Source organism: Manis javanica, chromosome 5, assembly GCF_040802235.1.
Source record: "Manis javanica isolate MJ-LG chromosome 5, MJ_LKY, whole genome shotgun sequence".
In the NCBI taxonomy this organism is placed as follows: Eukaryota; Metazoa; Chordata; class Mammalia; order Pholidota; family Manidae; genus Manis; species Manis javanica.
Genome location: NC_133160.1, coordinates 70,094,595 through 70,115,828, shown reverse-complemented (window position 1 = coordinate 70,115,828; position 21,234 = coordinate 70,094,595). Strand labels below are relative to the sequence as shown.

At 36.5% G+C, this 21,234-nt stretch overlaps 2 protein-coding genes across 8 annotated transcripts in view; one reads left to right on the top strand and one right to left on the bottom strand.

Moving 5' to 3' along the window:
* ADAD1 (adenosine deaminase domain containing 1) overlaps positions 1-21,234 on the top strand; it is a 183,949-nt gene that overhangs the window by 61,455 nt on the left and 101,260 nt on the right. Inside the window, exon 13 of one of the 7 annotated variants that reach the window (XR_012131589.1) lies at positions 12,064-12,157. The exons of 5 other annotated variants lie outside the window; for them this stretch is intronic. Coding sequence is in view for 1 of the 2 variants with exons in the window: in XM_073237076.1 (XP_073093177.1) it covers positions 12,064-12,086 (23 nt within the window). In the remaining variant the exon portion in view is untranslated. Of the gene's footprint in view, positions 1-12,063; positions 12,500-21,234 lie in introns of those variants that run through there. One more of the 7 variants, XM_073237076.1, reaches the window with a different exon arrangement.
* IL2 (interleukin 2) lies at positions 273-20,606 on the bottom strand. The gene is made up of 4 exons (XM_017640150.3): positions 15,268-20,606; positions 15,119-15,178; positions 12,626-12,772; positions 273-10,644 (listed from the first exon to the last, which is right to left on the bottom strand). The coding sequence occupies exons 1-4, from the start codon at positions 15,412-15,414 to the stop codon at positions 10,534-10,536; spliced, it is 465 nt and encodes a 154-aa protein (XP_017495639.1). The 5' UTR covers positions 15,415-20,606; the 3' UTR covers positions 273-10,533.

The window sequence follows — 21,234 nt, the reverse complement described above, 5'->3', positions numbered from 1 at the left end:
CCACTCTGTCTTATGTATAACAACTTATTAACAGTCTATTTTAAATTGATAACTTAAATTCTAAAATTCTCCACTCTGTCTTACATATAACAACTTATATTAACTATTTTATTCTATATTAAATCGATAACTTAAATTCAATTAACTATATTAGTCTATTTTAAATCGATAACTTAAATTCAAATGTATTCTCAAGCTCTTTCATTTTTACTTCTCCCAGTGTTTTGTTTTTTATCACAGCTTATGTTTTTTTTATCTTGTGTATCCCTTCACAAATTATTGTAGTTAATTGTTTTTACTACTTTTAGATTTCATACTAACTGTATGAGTGGTTAGTCCACTACCTTTACTATATATTTACCTTTACTTGAGAGATTTATACTTTCATATGTTTTTCACATGTTTTCTCATTACTAATTAGTGCCCTAACTCTCAAACTTAAAAAGTCCCTTTAATATTCCTTATAAGGCTAGTTTAATGGTGATGAACTCCTTTGGTTTTAGCTTCCCTGGAAAATTTTTCTTCTTCAATTCTGCATGATAACTTTGCTGGGTAGAATATTCTTGGTTGGGTTTCTTTTTCTTTCAGTAGTTTGAATTTATCACGCCACTCCCTTCTGGCCTGCAGAGTTTCTGCTGCAAAATCTGTGTATAGTCTTAAATGGAAATTTCCTTGTACAATAGTTTCTTTTTCTCCTTATTCTTTAACTTTTAACATTTCAATTGTAATGTGCCTTGGTGGGGGTCTCTATGGGTTCATCTTCTTTGGAACTCTCTGCACTTCCTGGTTCTGGATGTCTGTTATTTTCTACCAGGTTAGGGAAATTTTCAACTGTTATTCTCTGAATAATTTTTCTGCTCCTTTCTCTCTTCTTTTGGGACTCTTTTCAAGTGAATGGTGGTTTGCTTGATGTTGTCCCATTAGTCCTTTAAACTGTCTTCACTTTTTCATTCTTTTTTCTTTTTTGCTGCTCTAATTGAATCAGGTCCCCTGCCCTTTCTTCAAGTTCACTTATCATTTTCTTTAAGCCAATCACAGAGCTCTTTATAAATTAATTTTGACAATACCTTCCAGAGGTAGAAAAATATATCTATAACATAAATAGACATACATAAACATACAGACACAGAAATCTTATAGCTTTTAGGAACTTCTAGCCATGTCTCAGATACAAAACTCAAAAGAATATTTGGATCCAAATTGTATTTCTGTCATATGGACTAAGTCAAGGTTACCTGCTCAAACAGCCAGTTTTTCACTAAAGATTTTTAATTTGCTTGTCATAAGGATCCTTTTAGAACTGTTTCTACCATCATTTTATCTTTTTTTTTTTGGTATCATTAATATACACTTACATGAACAACATTGTGGTTACTAGATTCCCCCCATTATCAAGTCCCTACCACATACCCCATTACAGTCACTGTCCATCAGCATAGTGAGATGCTATAGAGTCTCTACTTGTCTTCTCTGTGCTATACTGCCTTCGCTGTGACCCCCGCAGCATTATGTGTGCTAATCACAATGCCCCTTTTTCCCCTTATCCCTCCCTTCCCACCTATCCTCCCCAGTCCCTTTCCCTTTGGTAACTGTTAGTCCATTCTTGGGTGCTGTGAGTCTGCTGCTGTCTTGTTCTTTCAGTTTTTGCTTTGTTCTTATACTCCACAGATGACTGAAATCATTTCTCCGCCTGGCTTATTTCACTGAGCATAATATCCTCTAGCTCCATCCATGTTGTTGCAAATGGTAGGATTTGTTTTCTTCTTATGGCTGAATAATATTCCATTGTGTATATGTACCACATCTTCTTTATCCATTCATCTACTGATGGACACTTAGGTTGCTTCCATTTCTTGGTTATTGTAAATAGTACTGCAATAAACATAGGGGTCATCTGTCTTTTTCAAACTGGACTCCTGTATTCTTAGGGTAAATTCCTAGGAGTGGAATTCCTGGGTCAAATGGTATTTCTATTTTTTGTTTTCTGAGGAACCTCCATACTGCTTTTCACATCATTTTGTGTTTTAGAACTCCTCCATACCAAGCAAAGAATGCATTACATTGTTTCCAAGAGGTTTGGAATCCTCTCTTTTAAGGGTGCCTGTTAAGATGGACTTATATAAGTTAAAGTTTCTCCAAAATGCCCATTACAGTTCCAAAAATTCACTCATTTTCCAAAAAAGCACAAGATCCTGGTCCTTATATAATGCGAACCCAATCTTTGGCTTTAGGTTCCCTAAGACATCTTACCTTTCTGACAACTATTCCAAAACAGGAAATCACATGTCTCTCACCCTGCTGCCCCACTTTGAACAGAATAGGATGACTTACCAAGGAGCTTCAACAAACAAAATACTGGTATGCACAGTGAAGTCCTCTGACTTCACAAAACACAAAGAGAGCAGGGCTCAGATACAAGAGAGACTTACCCTCACATTCCAGAGTTGATGAGAAAGCAGTGAGCTCAGTGGTGTCTGTGGGTACCAGCACCTGTGGCTCACCAGAGAGAGTTATTGGGGGGTCTTCTTTGGATCCCACCTTTGATGCTATGAAATGTCAAAAGTTCAGAAATAACAGAACTAAAACCAATGAATCACTGATGTAATTACTAAAAGTTTATTGTGTCCACATCAAAAGGATAGTTTGCAAACAGAGAGCACTCAAACCAAAACATGGAATGAAGCTTAGGGGTATAATATTATAAAGCAGCTTATCTAATGGGAAAGCAGTGACTGCTTGTTCTTCACAGTGACTGAAAATTAGAATTTTCTTAAATGATAGGGAATTGGTCAGTGGTTACCTCATACCAACTTTCAGAATAGTTCACGTTTTTCTTGTGATTTCCAGAGGCAAGAAATGACTTGGTGATCAAGTGAGTCATTTTCTGCTGTCAATATTTTACCTATACATATGTTAAAATGCCATAAAACATTGTCTTATTAACTAGCCACTAATTTTTCTATGTGGTAGTGTTCATTTCTCCCTCCCTCCTTCCTTCCCTTCTTCCTTCCTTCCTTCCTTCCTTTCCTTTTCTTTTCTGCAGTTACGTGCTTCCATCTGAGATTTTTCCCTTCAGCCTAAAGTTATTCCTTTAGTACTTTTTGTAGTTCAGGTCTGCTCTTGACTAATTTTTTCAGCATTTTGTCTGTAACATCTTTCACCTAAATTTCTAAAGAAAACTGGGTACAGAATTCTAGATTATCATGTGTTTTGTTTGTTTTACTATTTGTACATCATTATTTTCCAGCTTTCATAGGTGTTGTTGAAAAATTATACAGCAGTTTTTTGTTGCTCTACTAAAGGCAATGCCTTCATTTTTCCACTAGCTGCTTTTTCTGTTTTTGCTTTACAGCAGTTTGATTATGATTTCTCTGGGTGTGGATTTGAGGGTTTTTTGCGGGTGTTTTTTGTTGTTTTATATTTACTGAGCTTTAATCTGTAGGCAATGTCCTTTCATTGTTTATGAAAATTATTAACCATTGTATCTTCAAATATAGATTCTTCCTCTGCTTTGTTTCCTTTTATAATTCTAGTTACTTGTACCTTTAGATTTTTTTACTGTATTCCACCTGTTTCTTATGTTCTTTGTGTTTATACCTTCTTTTTTCTCTGGTCTTCAGTTTGATATTTTAATTGGTCTGTCTTTGGATCAGTAATCCAGGCTTGTGCCATATCTAGTATGCTGTTAAACACATCTACTGGTTTCTTCATTTCAGATACAGTATTTCTCAGTTCTAGAATGTTCATGTGACTTTTAAAATAGATTACAGTTTTCTACAAATTTTAATCATATTTTCATCTGTATTTTAGATCCCATGCTCTATTTTCTTGAACATATTAGTCATTCTAAAGTCTGAAGTCTGTGTCTTAAGTCTCTATCTGGATTCTGTGGTAAGAGATATCTTATTTTTGCCTCTTACTTTTGAGTGTGTGTTAGCATGCTTCATGATTTTTTAACTAATGCTACATGAGGATGAAATATAGAGGTTTGGGATGGTGTTATCTTTAAAGTAGATTAAGTTTTCTTTAGGAGGCAGGTAGGATCTGACTTTTGATCCTGTTGAAGCTTGGTTTTGTTTTAGGTTTTATTAGACCTGGTGTTCAGATTTGTCCTTATTCCAGTGCTTTTTTACCTAGAGTCTTGGCCCTTCTTTTTTCTCATCTTACATCCTGGCATGTTTACTAGACCCTTTTCCCATAGCATAGCCTAAACTTCAACCTGTGTATCCTCAGCACCACACAGCTCTGTACACAATTTATTTTCCTCCTGTTGTTTTCTGCCATTTATTTTAGTGGTCGGGAAGTGTCTTGTACATGTGCAGCTGATGGATCAGCCATTGAAGGAATTTGTATGTAGATGTGTGGGCCCCTTCTCCATAGTTCCCTCTGTTTTGCTTCTTAAATCCCATTGACTTTGACAGCCCTGTACTCCTACCTTTATTTCTCGTAGGACTGCCACTTGGGTTCCATTACCCTGTGCTATAATTTGGAAAATATTTTCAGAGAAAAAGCCAGGATGTCTGTTGTGCACATTCCTTTTCTTGAGCAATGTAACCTGCAAGACCTGACTGCACTGGTTGCTCTCTTCACACAGGAAACTGCTCCCACACTTAGGCCTGAAGGGAGGAGAGAGTAGTAGATTGCTAGGAACTTGAAGGACAGGGTCATAAAGAAAGGAGCACTTTGAGAGGAATATGACCTTTGGTCTAGTGATGCAGTCATCCTGAGGTGGTCCTTCATCCAAGTCTCATCACAGATCCCCCTTGGCCAAACTCAATTAGAAACGAGAAGGCAAGAAAACACATAAACATGGTCCACAGAAGTCAGCTTAGCAGGGTGGGAAAGGATGTTGAGCTGTCAAGGGGCAAATGGAAGGTAACTAGTACAGTTTACCCTTTTATTCCTCAACATATACTCTCCTCCTTCATTTGGGAAAAAAGTTGGTGTCCCAAGCAAAGGAGATAAATGAAATTCTATCAGTTTTGGTATTTTGGGGTAATGTCATTTCAGCAGTTTTTTCCCTGAAAAGTAAAATGTTAAGCACCACCAGTATGTTTTACAAAGAGGGAGACTAAATCCCATTTCACATAGTGTGGGACAAACAAGAGAAAAATAAGGAAAATAAATATAACTACTTGAGTCTCTGCCCAGTAGCTAGTCATGAAAGTTGGTAATCATAGCTGCCTTCTTCCAAGACTCCCTGCATGTTCCCTTTTTCCCTCTGCCATTATGTTGGCTGGGTGGAATGCTTTATCTGGTAGTCAACTCCAAATCTCAATTCTGTGGAATCTGAGTCTGATGCTTTTGCATTTGGGGAATTGGTATAGCTTTCCATTTACCAGCACTACTGGAAAGAGAAATCTAAGATATACCCCACTGAATTTCTTGTGTTCCAAATATAGTGCTACCTGTTGTATAGATGCTGCCTCTGCTCTGAAGTAGGAATCAATTTCCCTTTGTCATCAAAATTAATCACTCTGGCCAGTACAGTAATCCTTTATGTACCTGTTAGTTCAGCTTTATGAAAAACCCCTAAATGGCCAAAAGTAGTTTCAGCTTCCATTTAATCAGTTTTCTGATAGAAGGCAGGTTTCCTGGTACAAACATGTCTCATTGACCACCAAGGCCTTAAAATTGACCAAGCTAAGATTTGATCTCTGGGAGGTAAAAAAAAAAAGTTTTCAGATGAGTCATTCAGTATAATAATGAGATGGACCACTTTCATTCTACTTCTTGATGCACAGATCTGTGTACTCTGACTGTGGGGGAGACCGTGCTGTATACTGGCTTCTGTTTTAACACAAATAATGTGTCTTGTGGTACTGTATCTTATTCTCACAATATTGTTTCCAAGTAAGTATCATAATGGAAACTTCAATAGGCCATTGCACTGTTTTATCAAGCCAGCTGCTTCTGAATTATGGAGCACATAGTGAAATCAGTGAAATCCATGGGCACAGTCCCATTGCCACACTTATTTTGCCATATGTTGTATCCTTTGGCTAGAGGCAACGTGATGGATAAGGCATTCTATAAATCTACTAATGGTGGTGCTGCAGAGCACTTAAGGCAGACAAAGCAAATCTGTATTTAGAATAGAATCTGTCCTTTCGAGGAAAAAACACTGTTCACTCCATAGTGGGAGAGATCCAATATAATCAAATACTAACAGATAGCCAGCTGGTTCCTCAGGGGAATAGTGCTTTATTAAAGCTCAGCATTGGCTTATGCTTTTGGGAGGGTGGGCACTCAACAGTGGCAGTAGCCAGACAGGATTTGTGAGTGAAAGACCTTGTTGTAGGACTCATGTCGTCTCCACCCTTGCAGCCATAGCTGCTTTGTTCATGGGCCTTTTGAGTAAGCACTGGATTGACTGGGGAAGGAGGCTGGCTAGCATCCATAGGAGGGTTCATCTTTCCACCTGAATAATTAGAGTCTTCCTTACAAAGGGACATTAAAATCTTCACATTCACTGCCCATTGAAGAGGTCCATTTACATACTCCTCCCTGTACCTTTTTGTTATCAAATTTCCATTTTCTTTTTTAAATCCCTTATCATCTGGCAGACTCATTACTTTCAGTCTATTCTAGATCTATACCTCTATTTCTCCTTTAGCATGAAGTGGACAAACAAATGCACAACTTTCAATAGAGTTACACTTCTGGGAGCATCCATTCTAGCTAATACCAGCATCTAGTACAGATCCATTCTTAAACCAGGCTCTTATTTATTCCTCTCTTTTTAATTTTTAATAAATAGGAAGCTCCCTAACTAGCCAAAGGAATGAGCTGAGGGAGAGGAGTTAAACTAGATACCATGAGAATCTTAAGTGGTCTGCTTATGCAGTTTAATTATCCCTCCTGGACCTATTCAGATCTACTTATTTCCATTTTATGATGAAATGGTTCTCTGGTCACCCAGTATTACATTTCAGTACATCAGTTAATAACTAGCTTGTGATGGACAGGTCAGGTTACATAATAATGTGGGGTCCTGTGGTCAGGCATTTGGCTATCTTTCAGTAGCCAGGAGCTGCTTGTAAATGGAGAACTGTCTGCAGAGTGGGGCATGGTGTTTGCTAAAAACAATAGCATTGTGTGGTAATTCTCTTCTAGGGATGTTGTAGAGACTTTTAATAGCATCACGATCATAAACACTTTTGGATCCCCCTGAGTCCACTAGGTCATAAAGCCCATGCGGCTGAGGAGTTTGTACTCAGGCCGGGGCCTGCTTTCTGTTGCTGTGGGCCTCACTGAAAACTGACACCCTTATGGGTTATTCCCCCAAATGTGGACAGAGTAGCATATGTAGTGTACTTCCAAATTCCAGAGGCTGTCCAAGCTGTGTACTTTGTAGTATGCTGTTCAAGGTACAGCATCTTGTCCTCCACTTTAAAGGAATCTCCTAACATGCATGAAACTACCAGACTGTTAGAAACTTCATTTTTGTAACACATCCCTTCACTTTTGCAGAACTTACCTCCCTTCTTCTACCCCAAATATGCCTTATTCAGGCACTGTTCCTGCTTGTTCTCACCAAATCCAGTTAGTATAACATCACCAGTGTAATGGAACAGCATGATATTCTGTGAAATACTAAGATGATCAGTTACTCTCCAGACATAACAAAGCAGCAGAACTGGTGGGTCCTGGAACTACCAGGAATTCTTTTGCTTGTATCGTGTAACTTCAAATGGCAACAACTTAAGGACTGTCAGCTACGCTCCCTGCAGAATATGTTCTCTTAAAGGGAATCCTGAACAGTGCCCTTGGCCACTACAGTGGTATGCCACTGGAGGATCTGTGATCCCTTTGGAATATGGACTCAGGCTAATAAGCTATGTATCTCTCACTTGACCTTCATAAGCTTCCACTCTGGTGGCTCGTGGCGGAGTTTCAGAATTACAGGGTCCATTCTAAGCCATTACCTAATAACCTCCAGAATATGCAGATATTTCCCATTCCTCAGTGAATGGTCTCCCTGATAAATATCTTTTACAAAATGGCGTGGGGAAAATTTTACAGTGTACATCTGTGACCACATTATAGGGTCCTTCCCTAAAGGATCCAGCCTCTTCCCCTTGAGAGACATAGATACTGAGCCTATGAAAGTGGCTCAAGTCTGAGAACTGGAAACAAGTCATGAGTCCCAATTATAGTGACTTTCATTCATGTCTGCCTAGCAAATTTAGAATCTACTAATTTTTAAGGATCTTGCAATTAGCCACTGTTACAGATCTCTGTGAATTAAAATAGGTTGATTAGCACTGTGTCCTGTGGTTTACTGTGGTGATTACTTCTACCTTGTCTCAGAGGACCAGGTGCAGCCACCTGGCCTTTGTCACTACAGGATTCCCAGTGAGATCAGGGAAACCAGTTCTATTGAAACCTGTCATTTCTGGCCTAATAAAGAGAACCACCACAGAACAGTGATGCATGCTTGTCTCTCACTTACCAATGCATTTCTTAATGTCTTTCTGGCCAAGATGAGAAGATTGCACATAATAAATCCAATCCAACATTTCAATTTCTCTGATCCTTTGGACTCTTTCTTCTGTGGGGAAGCTCTGGCATTTCAACATTGTTAAAAGAGGCCACTGGGGGAGTCCAAGCATTTACTCAACCAACTATTAATACCATTTGCAAGTTCTCATTATAATAATTCTGAATCCTAGGGAGTTGCATTAATCTCAATTAAATCAGCTCAAACATGACTTAATTTTTCACTTCATTGTCCTTAACACCTTATATTGCACCGGCCCAGCAATGTTGAGATCTTAACTCCCATTTTAGGCCTGGAGGCAATGAAAAGTGGTAGACATGAATTCTGAGGACAATTGCTCTCAATATATGAGTAAGTGGAAGGTTTTTAAGTAGAAGAGTGGTTTTTTTCTTCAGAAGGGATGTTGTTAAAGGAAAGAAATTGCTTCCATCAATAGGACAGACAGCAGATGTTTAAAGTTCCTAGCCTCTATGTCTGGAAAATATCCACATCCCACATCTTCCCCATCCTAGTATAAAAGATCTGGAAGGCTTATGCTTTTAATTAGCACTACATCTTTGCAGCCCTTAGGTCAGACTCGGGTTTGTCCTCTGCCATATATATTCTGTGGCTACAAGAGATGAAGGACTCCATTAAAACTGCCAACAAGGGCTTCTGGTTGCCCATGCATGTTTTTAATTGTATATTCATAACTTTAGCTTTTTCCCCTTTGTTCTCTGTCTGGGCCTATTGAAAAATCTAGGCAATAATCAATTTTTGTACATGTTTTTGCTGTAGCAATTAGATGTCAGTGGCCATTTGATCTCACAACACCTTACCCTCCATCTGCACTTCTTCCTGTGCTACCACTGATAATAATTTGAGTAATCAAGATGCTGCTACATCTCATAGATTTCCCATGTCCCATTATACTTGTGTTCCTTGAATATATGAACAGCTCTGCCCAAGAATACTGTTTTGAGGGTCCTTCTTAGGGCTGTTTGTGGTACAATCACTGTGTGTGAGTCAGGAAATAAATGGTATGCTCAGTATAATTCAAGAAGGATCTAATAAAGAGATGATTTACAAAGCTGTGGTCAGGGTACAGAGAAACTGCAAGGGATTATTCAATACTCTGGAACAGTTGAAGTGTTATATCCCTAGGCTTGAAGGGAAGAGTGGAAGGAAACACTGGCAGAATGCAGAAGGAAAAAGTCTCAAGAGAGTCACCTTGAAAGAAGCTAGGTTCTTTGGTTGAGAGGCATAGTCATCCATCTGGAGGCTACTCCACAGGGAGAGTCAGGGGAATCCCTTCTGTCCCTCAGACATCCTCACATGGCTCCCCAGTGGCAGGACCCAGTGGAAAGCCAGAGGGCAGGGAGGCCTTTGATCTAGGTCATACCAGGTGAGCCTCTTGAGAGAAAACAAGGTGTAAGATATTGGAAAATGGATAGAAAGATACACCAACTCTGTGAAGAATTTCAAGGATGTTTGTGTTGGGCATCTTGTTTAAATTTAAGGCATATCCTAGAGGAAGAAAAGAGTGTAATTTGATGAGTTTTTCTCAGGAATAAGGATCTGATCAGCTCATGAAAGGAGAAAACAAGAGCTTTGAGAAGCCCATTTGCCATAGCCCACATACCTTTCCAGGGAAAGAATGACTTTCATGAGCATCTTAACCATTTATTTGAGTGCACATGAGTAGTTCAGATATATTTTAGTGCTTACTCTGTACTGTTCCCAGGATAACAAATATCTGGTGTTGCTTTAATTCATCAACTTTATTAAATAATTTTATTAACTGCTCTACATAGGCATTATATTTAACAATTCAATATAAAAATAAATACTTTGGGTTAAATAATTTAAGTGCATTTTTTAGAGCCCGTAGGGCTTACAAAAAGAATCTTAAAAGATCCATATTTATCATCTGAAGACTAAGAATAATAGTTTCAAAAGGTAGAAAACCTTATACCAAAAAATAAATATACGTTTTAAATATTTTAAATAAATAGAAAGCTTGATACATTTCAGTGGTAGACCCTTAATTATCAAGTCAGTGTTGAGAAGATGCTTTGACAAAAAGTAATCCATTTGTTTAGAAATTCTACAATGTTTTCTGTCTCATCATCATATTCACATGTGAAACTTGTTTCAGAGCCCTATAAAAGAAAAATGAAAAATTTTTTTTTAGTTCAGGTTAGTTTACCTCATATATATTCTCAATTGAATTACAGGCTTTTGTTCTTTATTTTCAAGTATGTTAAACATATTAATCATTCACATTTTCTTGAAATAATTGTAATTATGTGCCAAAATTATGTTATGATACCCAAGTGATAGTAACATAAAACCTGATATTTTCCTCATTTATCAATCTCAGTGAACACAAGATTTTTTTCCTGAATTGTGTACAAGTAAATGTTTTAAATCTAAACATTTAAAAACAGTTCTAAACAAATACTTCATTAAATGCTACATGCAAAATAAAGTTGTTAAAGTTCTTTTCCTCTAGATATGTGTATATCTTATATAGGATACATGTATGCAGTGATATGCACATATACTCTCTTCTTTTTTAGACCTTAAGTCTCCTATTACTCTACGTGAGTTAATCTCATTTTTTCCCCAAAACAAGATAGAACTAGCCCAGAGTAAGTTAGGACAAGCTTTTGTTTGGGGGAAATTTATATGAAGAGTATTTTCATAAATACTCATACCCACCCCCACCCCACCTCAATAAAATACAGGTGAAATTCCTAACTTATAAAAGTCTAAACTTCAGAAATTTTGTCCTATGGACAGACTTTCTAGAAATCAGCCTCCTTTGCTGATAGGCGCTCTTTCAATTCTGCCTCTAGCTGACAAGCTAAGGAGAAAATATTTTGATATTTAGTGAGATAAGATGTGTTTTTCAAATTTGAAGTAATTCCTATCCTGGAAACATAAACCAAATGAAAATAAACTTGCAATGTTGCATACCCTAGTGAGTTTTCCAACGTTGGTCAAAAGTTTTAGAGTGAGTTTTCTGATGTTGGTTCCAAAATTTTAGAACAAATCTCTTGACACAGATGAGAAACTGAGTCTAACTACGTCTAGATGACATTGATCTCAGTGTATTTTTTTTAATTTTTTTATTTTGATATCATTAATATACAGTTACTTGAACATTATGGTTACTAGACTCCCCATTATCAAGTCCCCCCCACATGCCCCATTACAGTCACTGTCCATCAGCATAGTAATATGCTATAGAATCACTACTTGTCTTCTCTGTATATACTGCCTTTCCCATGTCCCCGCCCTCCCACATTATGTGTGCTAATCGTAATGCCTCATTTTCTCCCTAATCTCTCCCTTCCCACCCACCCTCCCCACTCCCTTTCCCTTTGGTAACTGTTAGTCCATTCTTGGGTTCGTGTGATCTGAGTGTATTTTTTTTAATTAAATAGAAAGAAATAAGTGACTCTTATCTGAAAACAACTAGAGTTACATACTTTTAGAAACTTAGTTCTACTGTAATTTAAATTATGCTGTTTGTTTAGGATACCTATTAATTCATGAATTTTGTACTTTGGCAGATGAGATGAAAAAAGAGCCATGAACTTTCATATCACCTGAGTCCCTGTATATTTCATGCATCCTGTGCATTTAAAAATACTTAAGGTCCTGAAAGTGAGTATCACCTCTAAATAAGAAGTTAATTATCTAGTCCATTGGCCATTTTAATGGTTGTCATTTTTTTACATAAATCTCTTAGTCCTTCCACCAAATGACAAGGAAACTCCATTTTAAAAGCCCTTCAAGTAGTCAGTATTGGCTATTCTGGAAAATGATCTGAAGGAATTAAAAATATATATAATGAAACCTGTCTCCTTTCTGTGACATTTAATTCAGTGTCTTCTCCCACTCCCAGTTTTGTATTAATGCAAAAGGTGAAGGAGGGCAAGGGTTGAGTAGATGGTAGGTGGAAACCCTGTAGTTTATACTTCCCAGCTCCACAGTGTATCATCTAACATAAAAATGCTTTATGTGTACATCAGACTTAAGATGCATGAATACTTCAAAAATATAAAAAATATTATACCACTTTCAGGTGTCCTTCCGCTTATTTTATTTCCAGGGGAAAAAATAATGTCTTACCTTTAGTTCCAGAACAGTTACGTTGATATTGCTCATTAATTCTTTGATATCTCTCAAGTGAAAGTTTTTGCTTTGAGCTAAATGTAGCACTCCCTCCACAGGTTTGAGTTCTTCTACTAGACACTGAAGATGTTTCAATTCTGTGGCCTTGAATAATTATAAAAATAATTATCAGGTTAGTTTGCTTTGACTAAGGGTCAGAATTAGAAATTAATCTCAAATTTATTTATTGAGTGGCAATATATAGTTTTACCATTCTGCATACCCTGTTCTCTGCATTACTGTAAAGATGGACCAGTATAGTTTACATTATAAGACCAGAAAAACTAGAGTTCAACTACATGTGATTAGTATTAACTGTTGGTTAACAAATAATGAGTCATTAGTTTCAGCTTACTTTGGCTTTGCAAAAAGTCAACATTTCTGCACCCAAATTCAAATCACAGATACAGGCTAATTCTTTTCTAGTCTGGGTAGAAATTATTAGAACCAGAGTGGTCACAATGTGGATGTATAGGATCAGAGTTTATGACTTTAACATTTACTAATCCAAGAGTTTAGAATCGTAGAATGTTACAGACTGAAGGAGCTCTCTAGGATTATGTCTGTCACAGTCCCAACATTTTATAGATTAGGCAATTGTAACTATACAAAGTGACTCAATATAGCAAGTTACATATAACTGTGTCTTAATTTTTACTTTTCTATAACAAGTACATTAAGATGCATTTTTTAAAAATTTGTACCAAACAAATAAAGGTTCAATATTTGAGGGGATTTTAGATGGATCTCCTGATCTCGACGTCCGCACACCTTTACATATATAATGTTAATACTTCATACTTCGGTGGTACATTATAATTTCAAAGTGTTTTCTCCTAAATAAGCCCGTTTAAATCTCACAGCCACCTTTTGAGATAGGCAATGCAGTGTTGTTATCTCCATTTTACAAATAGTGAAACTAAATCACAGAATTTAAGTATCTTCCCCAAGGCCACATGGCTAGGTGGAGCCAGGATTTAAATTTTAATTATTTTTCTTTATAGCATTAGCATAGCATCTTTTGAATTAAATGTTTTTATAGCTTTCTTAAATCTTTTGCAGACATGGAATGGTAGTAAATTGAGCAAGTGAATGAAACCACATTACTTTTGGTTTTAAATAGATTTTGAGTTGTCATTTAGAAACTATAATGTTTCAAAGAAATATAACACCACCCTCTTAATTATCTTTCTAGCAATCTTTAGAGGGAGAGGTTGAACTATACCACATATATTTTATGACAGTTCCATCTACTGCCCTTTCAACAAACTTACAAGTTCAGGGCTTAAGTTTTTGGCATGGGCAACTTGGAGCTCTTTCCCTCAGACAACAGCCTCGTACCTTTCTGTTGCCATAGGTAAGAGTTATGTGGCGCTGATTAAGCTGGAGGAGCATCTCTAAGTTATTTTCTTTTCATCTTTCAAAAGGGTAGTTTGAAGGATAATTTCCTTGAATTAATAAAAGATGGATCAGTGCAATTGTATCTTTAAATCCCCTTTTTTTTCTGAGCTTGGATTCACCCTTGGACAAACTCTTTCTGGCACAGTTTTACCCACGCTCTAGTGACAGGCACAACCACTAGGAAAACGGTACTACTTGCAAAGCTCAAGGAGCTTAGATGATCTATGCTTATTTAACTACCTGAATCCCAAAATGACCAAAGGAATTAATCTTACAAAATATCGTAAGTATCAAGTCTCTAAGTCTATTGGTGTAAAGATGTGTAAGTCCAAAATTTTACTTTATACTCCCCAGCAATAATTTTGTCTTTACTACTACTACTAGTATTAGTTAAAGCTTATATAGTGTTTACTATATGCCAGACACTGTTCTGAGTAATTAACATCTATTCATTAATCCTCACAAAACTCTATGAAGTATGTACAATTATCACACACAAAAATAGTTAACTGAGTCACAAAGGGAGTAGGTAACTTGCCCAAGGTCATAAAAGCTAGGACATGGCAGAGCTGGCATTTCAGCTCAGACAATCTGTCCCTAAGGCCTGTGCTATTGATTACTGCTATAATGCCTGTCAGAGGCCCTTAGGAATCTTTCCTGAAACAATAAAGAATTGTTTTAAGAGGATCTTCTGAAATCAGTGTTAATTTGCATAATAAACTGATGTAATCAAGTGCATCTGGTGTTTTACATTTTTAAATAAAACAATGAAGCAACATAATCTTTTAGAATTGTCCTGGCAGTAAAGTGAGAATATTATTAATATTTTCTTCCCATTTCCTCTCCTCCAAAACACAATCAAGTACATATTAAAAAAATATACAGACATTTTATAAAAGCCCCTTATCAAAACTTGGGTTTTTTGCAAAGATACTGAAGTTACAAATTCTTTGACTCAGTTGACATGCTATTACTCCACAATCAGTGTGCAAATTTTCATACTACTTTATATATCATTAACATAAACTGAACATAGAAAGTTGTACTTACCTTCTTGGGCACATAAAATGTAAATGTGAGCATCCTGGAGAGTTTGGGGTTCTCATAATTCTGAGAAAGCATGACATTATTATTAAAAAATGAACTTCAGTTAGAAAAATTAAATGTAATAATTTAGTAAGAAAGAAAAACATACTTACATTAACTCCATTCAAAAGCAACCGTAAATCTAGCAGTAACTGCTCCAGTTGTTGCTCAGTTTCCTTTGTAGAGCTTGAAGTAGGTGCACTGTTTGCGACAAGCGCGAGAGTTAGTGCAATGCAGGACAAGAGCTGCACCTTGTACATTGTGGCAGAAGTTGAGGTTACTGTAAGTAGTGATTAGAGAGGCTGATAGGAAGCTCTCAAACAAGAGAAGTAATTTATACTGTTAATTCTGGAAAAATATTATGGGGGTGTCAAAATGTTTTACATATTACACATATTTTCAAAGATTCTACCTGTGTGGCAAAAAGCATTACCTTTGTTTTTCCTCTTCTGATGACTCTTTGGAATTTCTTTAAACCCCCATAAACTGACTGAATGGATGTAGGTGAAATCCCTCTTGGTTACATTAGCCCACACTTAGGTGGCAGTTCTAATTCATACACCTTTTGTATGAAACAGTTTTTCCTCCCTCTTTCTTTAAGGGGGTGGGGATACAACAGTGGCTCATGAAAATTTTCTCTTTGTCATAAAACAATGCTGAATATGTAGAGCAACATGTGGTGATGGACAAAAGCAAGAGTAAACAGTTGAGAAGAATAAATTTCTAGATTTGTTGATTAAACAGGAAGAATATTGGTTTCCTGTTTCAGGATGGTTTTTACCTTTTTATCTACACAATGACTGAGCTAATGCATACAACATGACAGGTTCCTTCCTATACAATTAGCTAGAGAAATGCTAGGATTAGAATACATAAAATGTGCATTGAGCTTCTGGTATTTTATGCTGTTTTAATTTTAACATGTTTCTTGTACCCATTTAAATCTCTTAGTGCCTGTTGTAATTTTTTTGAAAAAAATAAAAATATGTTTTAAAAATATTCAAAAAAGGGTTTGCTTCTAAGAGTACTGATACTAGTTTGGGAGCTTTTTAGGACATATTTATTTTTTGCTCCTTTATTATTTTTGCTGGGCATCAAGGGGATGTAATGGGAGTTGAAGTGTGTTGCCAGAATCAAGAATGCTTTTTCTCCCTCTCAGTCTCAGGGACCATCTGAGCTATTAGATCTTTCTTCCACCCTCAGATCTGTTTCATTTCTCTCTCTCTTTATTGAACATATTTCTTACATTTCTTTCAATGTAAGGCAGAAAATGAGCATATCAGGGATCCCAAAGTCTGTTTGTCTATAAGGAAATTTACTAACTGGAATTCTTGAAAACCACTTGTATATTCTTAAGGAGAAATATGATCTGGCCAGCTTGAGGTGTACCAATGCTGGCCTAGTTAGTGTGCTGGTGGGTAAGAAAGGCATGATAATAAGCCCAGGAAACCATGAATGGTAGCTCATGGGGGTATATGTGTTTGTGTGTGCTTGTGCCTTGTGGAGTGAGAGCTTTCCACAGTTCAGGGGTACCTGAGCTCATTTATTCCAAAGTGGCTCTTATAATACAGAGTCCATAACTCAGCACAAGTTACTAAGTGAGTTATCCATTATAATTCATGGAGCACCTTTATGAAAAAATGAAGTACTACAAACAAGTTGTGACAAACACTCAGAAAACAGTTTGTATCTAAGGGTCAGTACTGATGCTAGTTTTATAATAGACTGTATGTGCTATATGTAAACCAATCCATGTGTTTCTAGTTTTTATATTCTTGCCTCTTTAACATATTTTAAATTATCCTCTAAAGCACCTGGGACACTGTCAGTGTAACAATATATGTAATAGTAATGAAATAAAATCAGATCAATATTTTTTAGTCAGTAGACTGGGTAGGATATTTAGGATATGTATTAATTTGTCCTCAGTATAATGCATTAATGATGGTAAAGGCATATGCTTCTAAATTAAGCTGGGGAGAATTAAGGAAATCCTTTCTCAAAGAGATTGCCAGGAACTCCATTTTTATTACCTTATTCATTTCTGGTCTTTAAACAGACATTTATCTAGCACCTGTAATGCACTCAGGTATATAGAAAGAGAAAAAGAACAATGTGCAGGTACACAGTCTAGCTGAAGCCTTACCACAAACCTGTGAAGTGGTGGTTCCCATTTTTCAGATTAGACTTGAGAAGCTAAGTCACTTATTCTAGGTCATTCAGCCCTTACTGCCAGTGAGAAGCAGAACAAGGATTTGAGACCAGAATGTTCTGACTACAAAGTCCACCCTCTAACCATTTGTATTCTTTCTCAAAGAACCTGATCTATATAGGGAGTACATGACAGAGACAAGTGTAATCCTAGGTAAAAGGTGGATGCTGCCTTAAGAGGTGGATTTAATGAATTTTGAAGAAAGAACATGACTTTAAACATGATTTTAGCCATTTTGACAAAACGGCTGAACCGTAGATTTAGATTGGGAGAAGAGTGGGTAGGCAGGAAAGGCTAAGCATTCTAAGGAGCACTTAACTGTACTTACAATGAACATGGGAAAATGGTTCAGTACTATTTATGCATTAGGCAATATTCTGAAGAATATAAAACATCTTTAAAAAATTTTTAAATAAGCATTATGGTTCCTCAGGTAAAAAAAAATTGAGGAAAAGCCAGATTAGAAATAAATGGTCTTTTCTCTTAGAAAAGATTAGAGACAGAGACAAATTGTCGTGGTCTATCTTTTATCACTAAAAAATGAAAAATGTCTTTCTGTACTTTCAAAAGAAAGTTAACATTAGTTCTAAGGGAAAGGCTCTTTAGCAATCTGTGTGTCATCTTTATTATGCCTTCGCACTTCTCTAAAGACTTCAGTGTCTCATCCCAGCATCATCAGCTCAAGCCTTTACCCTTCCAGAATGGAAGAATTCAGACCCACACATTTTTCTGTGTGGGGACTTTTCCAATGAGACCTTTGATGTTCTCATAGTCTTGATATTTATATTTCTCCAGGTATTTCCATAGAGAATGGGTCAATATATGGCTACACTTATGGGACCCTGTTGAAAATTGAGTTCCTAGGGCCTGGCTTATCCCTACTGTTGCATAAGAGGCATCATTATGTAAATTGGCCTTATAATTTCTTTCTTGAAATGCTTGGGGGAAAAGCTACCATATGCTGTGGCATACTTTCACTTTTTAACATATCTGACACATCAGCTGGCTTTTCTGGCTGTAGTGGTGATGAAGTCAGTAGTATACTGCTAGCTACCACATGTGTCACACCCCCTACTTCCCCTTCAAAAATAAAATTGTACTATTCAATAAGAAGCTATGTTAGTGGCTTAGCATTGTCTGTGACTCAGCCTCTTAGACTCAAGAGCAGTCCAAGTCTTTTTAAAAGGGAAGCCCCAGGCCGCGAAGCTGGCTACCAAAGAGGTTGGTCATTCCGTTGCACACATTCATCAATGTTGACTTTCAAGGATTCTGCCTCCTGCAAGAACTTCTTTCTGACCCTCTTTTACAGCTTTATACAAATTTTAATTGGTCTAGAGTTGATGCCTCTATTACTGCATTGCTGGTCACTTTATTGAACCCCTTGGCTTGTCAAGATACAATTCTCTCCTTTTGAAGTTAGGACATATTGTTGGATAATCTCCATACCACTCAGAATTCTTCTGGGAGCTCTGTGTCTCCTGTGAAATCTGAATTTCCTCTGGTAGAGGTTGGTGCCAAGTTTTTGTCTTTATCAGACCTATGGTCCTCCATAACGTGATACCACTTCTGCAAATCTTTCTGTGGGTCTCAGTTAAGTCTTGTTAGTATGTTCTCTTTTTCTGTGTGCTACATTTTAATGATGATCATAACCTTTTGAGATAGAAGAATTATTTCCTTGATACTTTTAATTTTATTAAGTGTTTTCAAATTCATTATTTCATTGAGTCACATTTTACTGATATGCTTTTTGACAGATGTAGAGGTTAAGTGACTTGCCCAAGATCACATTCTTAAATAACTGGTGAAGTGGAGTGAAAGCCCAAGCCTTCCTGGCCCCTAATGATCTCATATATTTGCCGTGTGAAATAGAGATGCCAGATTCTGGGCCCATTAGGCTACATAGAGAAGCTGAATTAAACTGTGCCTACTCTTCCATCTCACTTTATCAATGATGACTGGTGAGTCAAGTGAGACATCATCCTACTTCACATAACCAACATCTTGTCTGAACAGCTTTAGAATTTGTAAGAATTTAGAGGACATGAAGTCACACAATAGCCACAAAAGCTGGGTTTTGCTCATGTTTTGAATCTCTTTTTAGGGTCTTTTAAAAGCACAGGAGGATTTGATGTTTCCTAACACTCCTTTTCTATATAAACTAAGAAAATGATTATATTCACTGTGAATTTAAGCTGCCTTGTACTTCTGGAGTGCAGTGTTCTTAGGCTGATACAGGGATATCACGCTAGGCAACTGTCTGCATTTGGCAAACGAGAGACACCTCACTAAGTGTGATGAGAATGGGAGTATCTTCAAAACTTGAAGTTTTACTTTTCATATAAATTTAAGACCCCTATGGTAAGTCACCAGTTACTAGAAGTAGAATATGATAATTATCTGATAATAATAGTAATAGATATGCAAAGCATTTAAAATTCATATTTTCATATCAATTTATATCTCATTTCATGGCAAAATAATTAAAAAAACATTTTCTGGCTATATATATTTCATGATGTACTGTATTTTACTTGTACATTAAGAATTAAGCCCTGAAACTTACAGATAAATACTTAGCTTTCTCCTCTGCCAAAATAAATGCCTTCATTAAGATCTGTGAAAATAATTATTTACATTGTTTTACATTAAATTGTTTTTCCTGCCTAACTCTGTTTCTAAGTTCTCTGTTAAACATTTATTCTTTGCTGCCTATAGTAAGCTTTGTATGTATCATTGACATCATTGTTCCATCATTCTTAATGGTAAAAGATAAATTTAGATGCATTAACAATTTTATGAGTTTATTTGAGTGAAAATTGACTTCAGACAGGCAGTATCCAATCGAGCAGATAGAAAGGAGCTCTGAGGAGCTGTACAAAATGACAAACTTTCGTAGCCAGGATGGAGCGGGAACAAGGAAGTTTTACTAGGCAAAAACACAGAGTAATTATTGCAAGGGTACTTTCCTTTAGGGGGCTGTAGGCACCCATCAGGCAGACTACCTAACTGGGGCTGAACAGGCAATTCTTGATTGACTGGTTTAAGATTCCTTCCTGGGGGAGCCAAAACTGCATTTTCTTGTTTGGTGACATGCCACTCAGCATAAGCAGCTCCGCTTGGGGCCTCTGTTCTTGTTTTTAACACTAAGTAATATGCTTTTGAAAGATTGTAGACTGATTTTTATTTTAAAATTATCTAATTACAAAATAATACTCATTGTAGAAAATTTGGAAGCTGCAAAGAAGCTAAAATATAAAACAAAAATTAACTAATCTTACCAGGTTAGAGATAGCTATTCTTACCACATACCGGTATTTGTCTGTCTAGTCTTTTTTGTGTGGTATGGTTTTACATGACTTTTAATGTATTATAAATGTCTCACATGTTAAGTAGTATTCTAAAACATTTTTAATGAATAGAATTCTGTTTTGTGACTGTATTCTGGGATTGGAATTTGGATTAATTTACATTAATTCCAATCATGCACAGTTATGAATAGTGCTGTGATTTACAAAATCTTTTGCATATAAATATCCAAATTTCTGATTATCTCTTAGGTTAAAATTCTAGAAGTGGAATTATTAGGTCAAAGAGTATGAACATTTTAAGGTTTTTGATGCTTATTCAGAAAGTTCATAATACTCCTGTCAATGCTATAAGCCTGTTTTTCTGTACTGCCTACATAGTTTCCATATTATCAAATAGGGGAGGAGATAAGAGGGAGAAAGAGGGAATGGTGAAATGTATGCTGATTTGTGGTTATACTAATACCCTGAGGTCCAAATTTGGAATTGGAAGTCAGTCATAACGGAGTGAAAGTATCACTCACTGGCTGTGTGACCTTGAATGAATTTCTTATTCTCCATGA

Coding starts and splice junctions, on each gene's coding strand:
- IL2 (XM_017640150.3), bottom strand. CDS start 15,414: ATGTACAAGGTGCAGCTCTTGTCCTGCATTGCACTAACTCTCGCGCTT. Junction 12,773..15,118: donor CATTTTATGTGCCCAAGAAG/GTAAGTACAACT, acceptor TAATTATTCAAG/GCCACAGAATTGAAACATCT. Junction 10,645..12,625: donor TAACTGTTCTGGAACTAAAG/GTAAGACATTAT, acceptor TTTCTTTTATAG/GGCTCTGAAACAAGTTTCAC.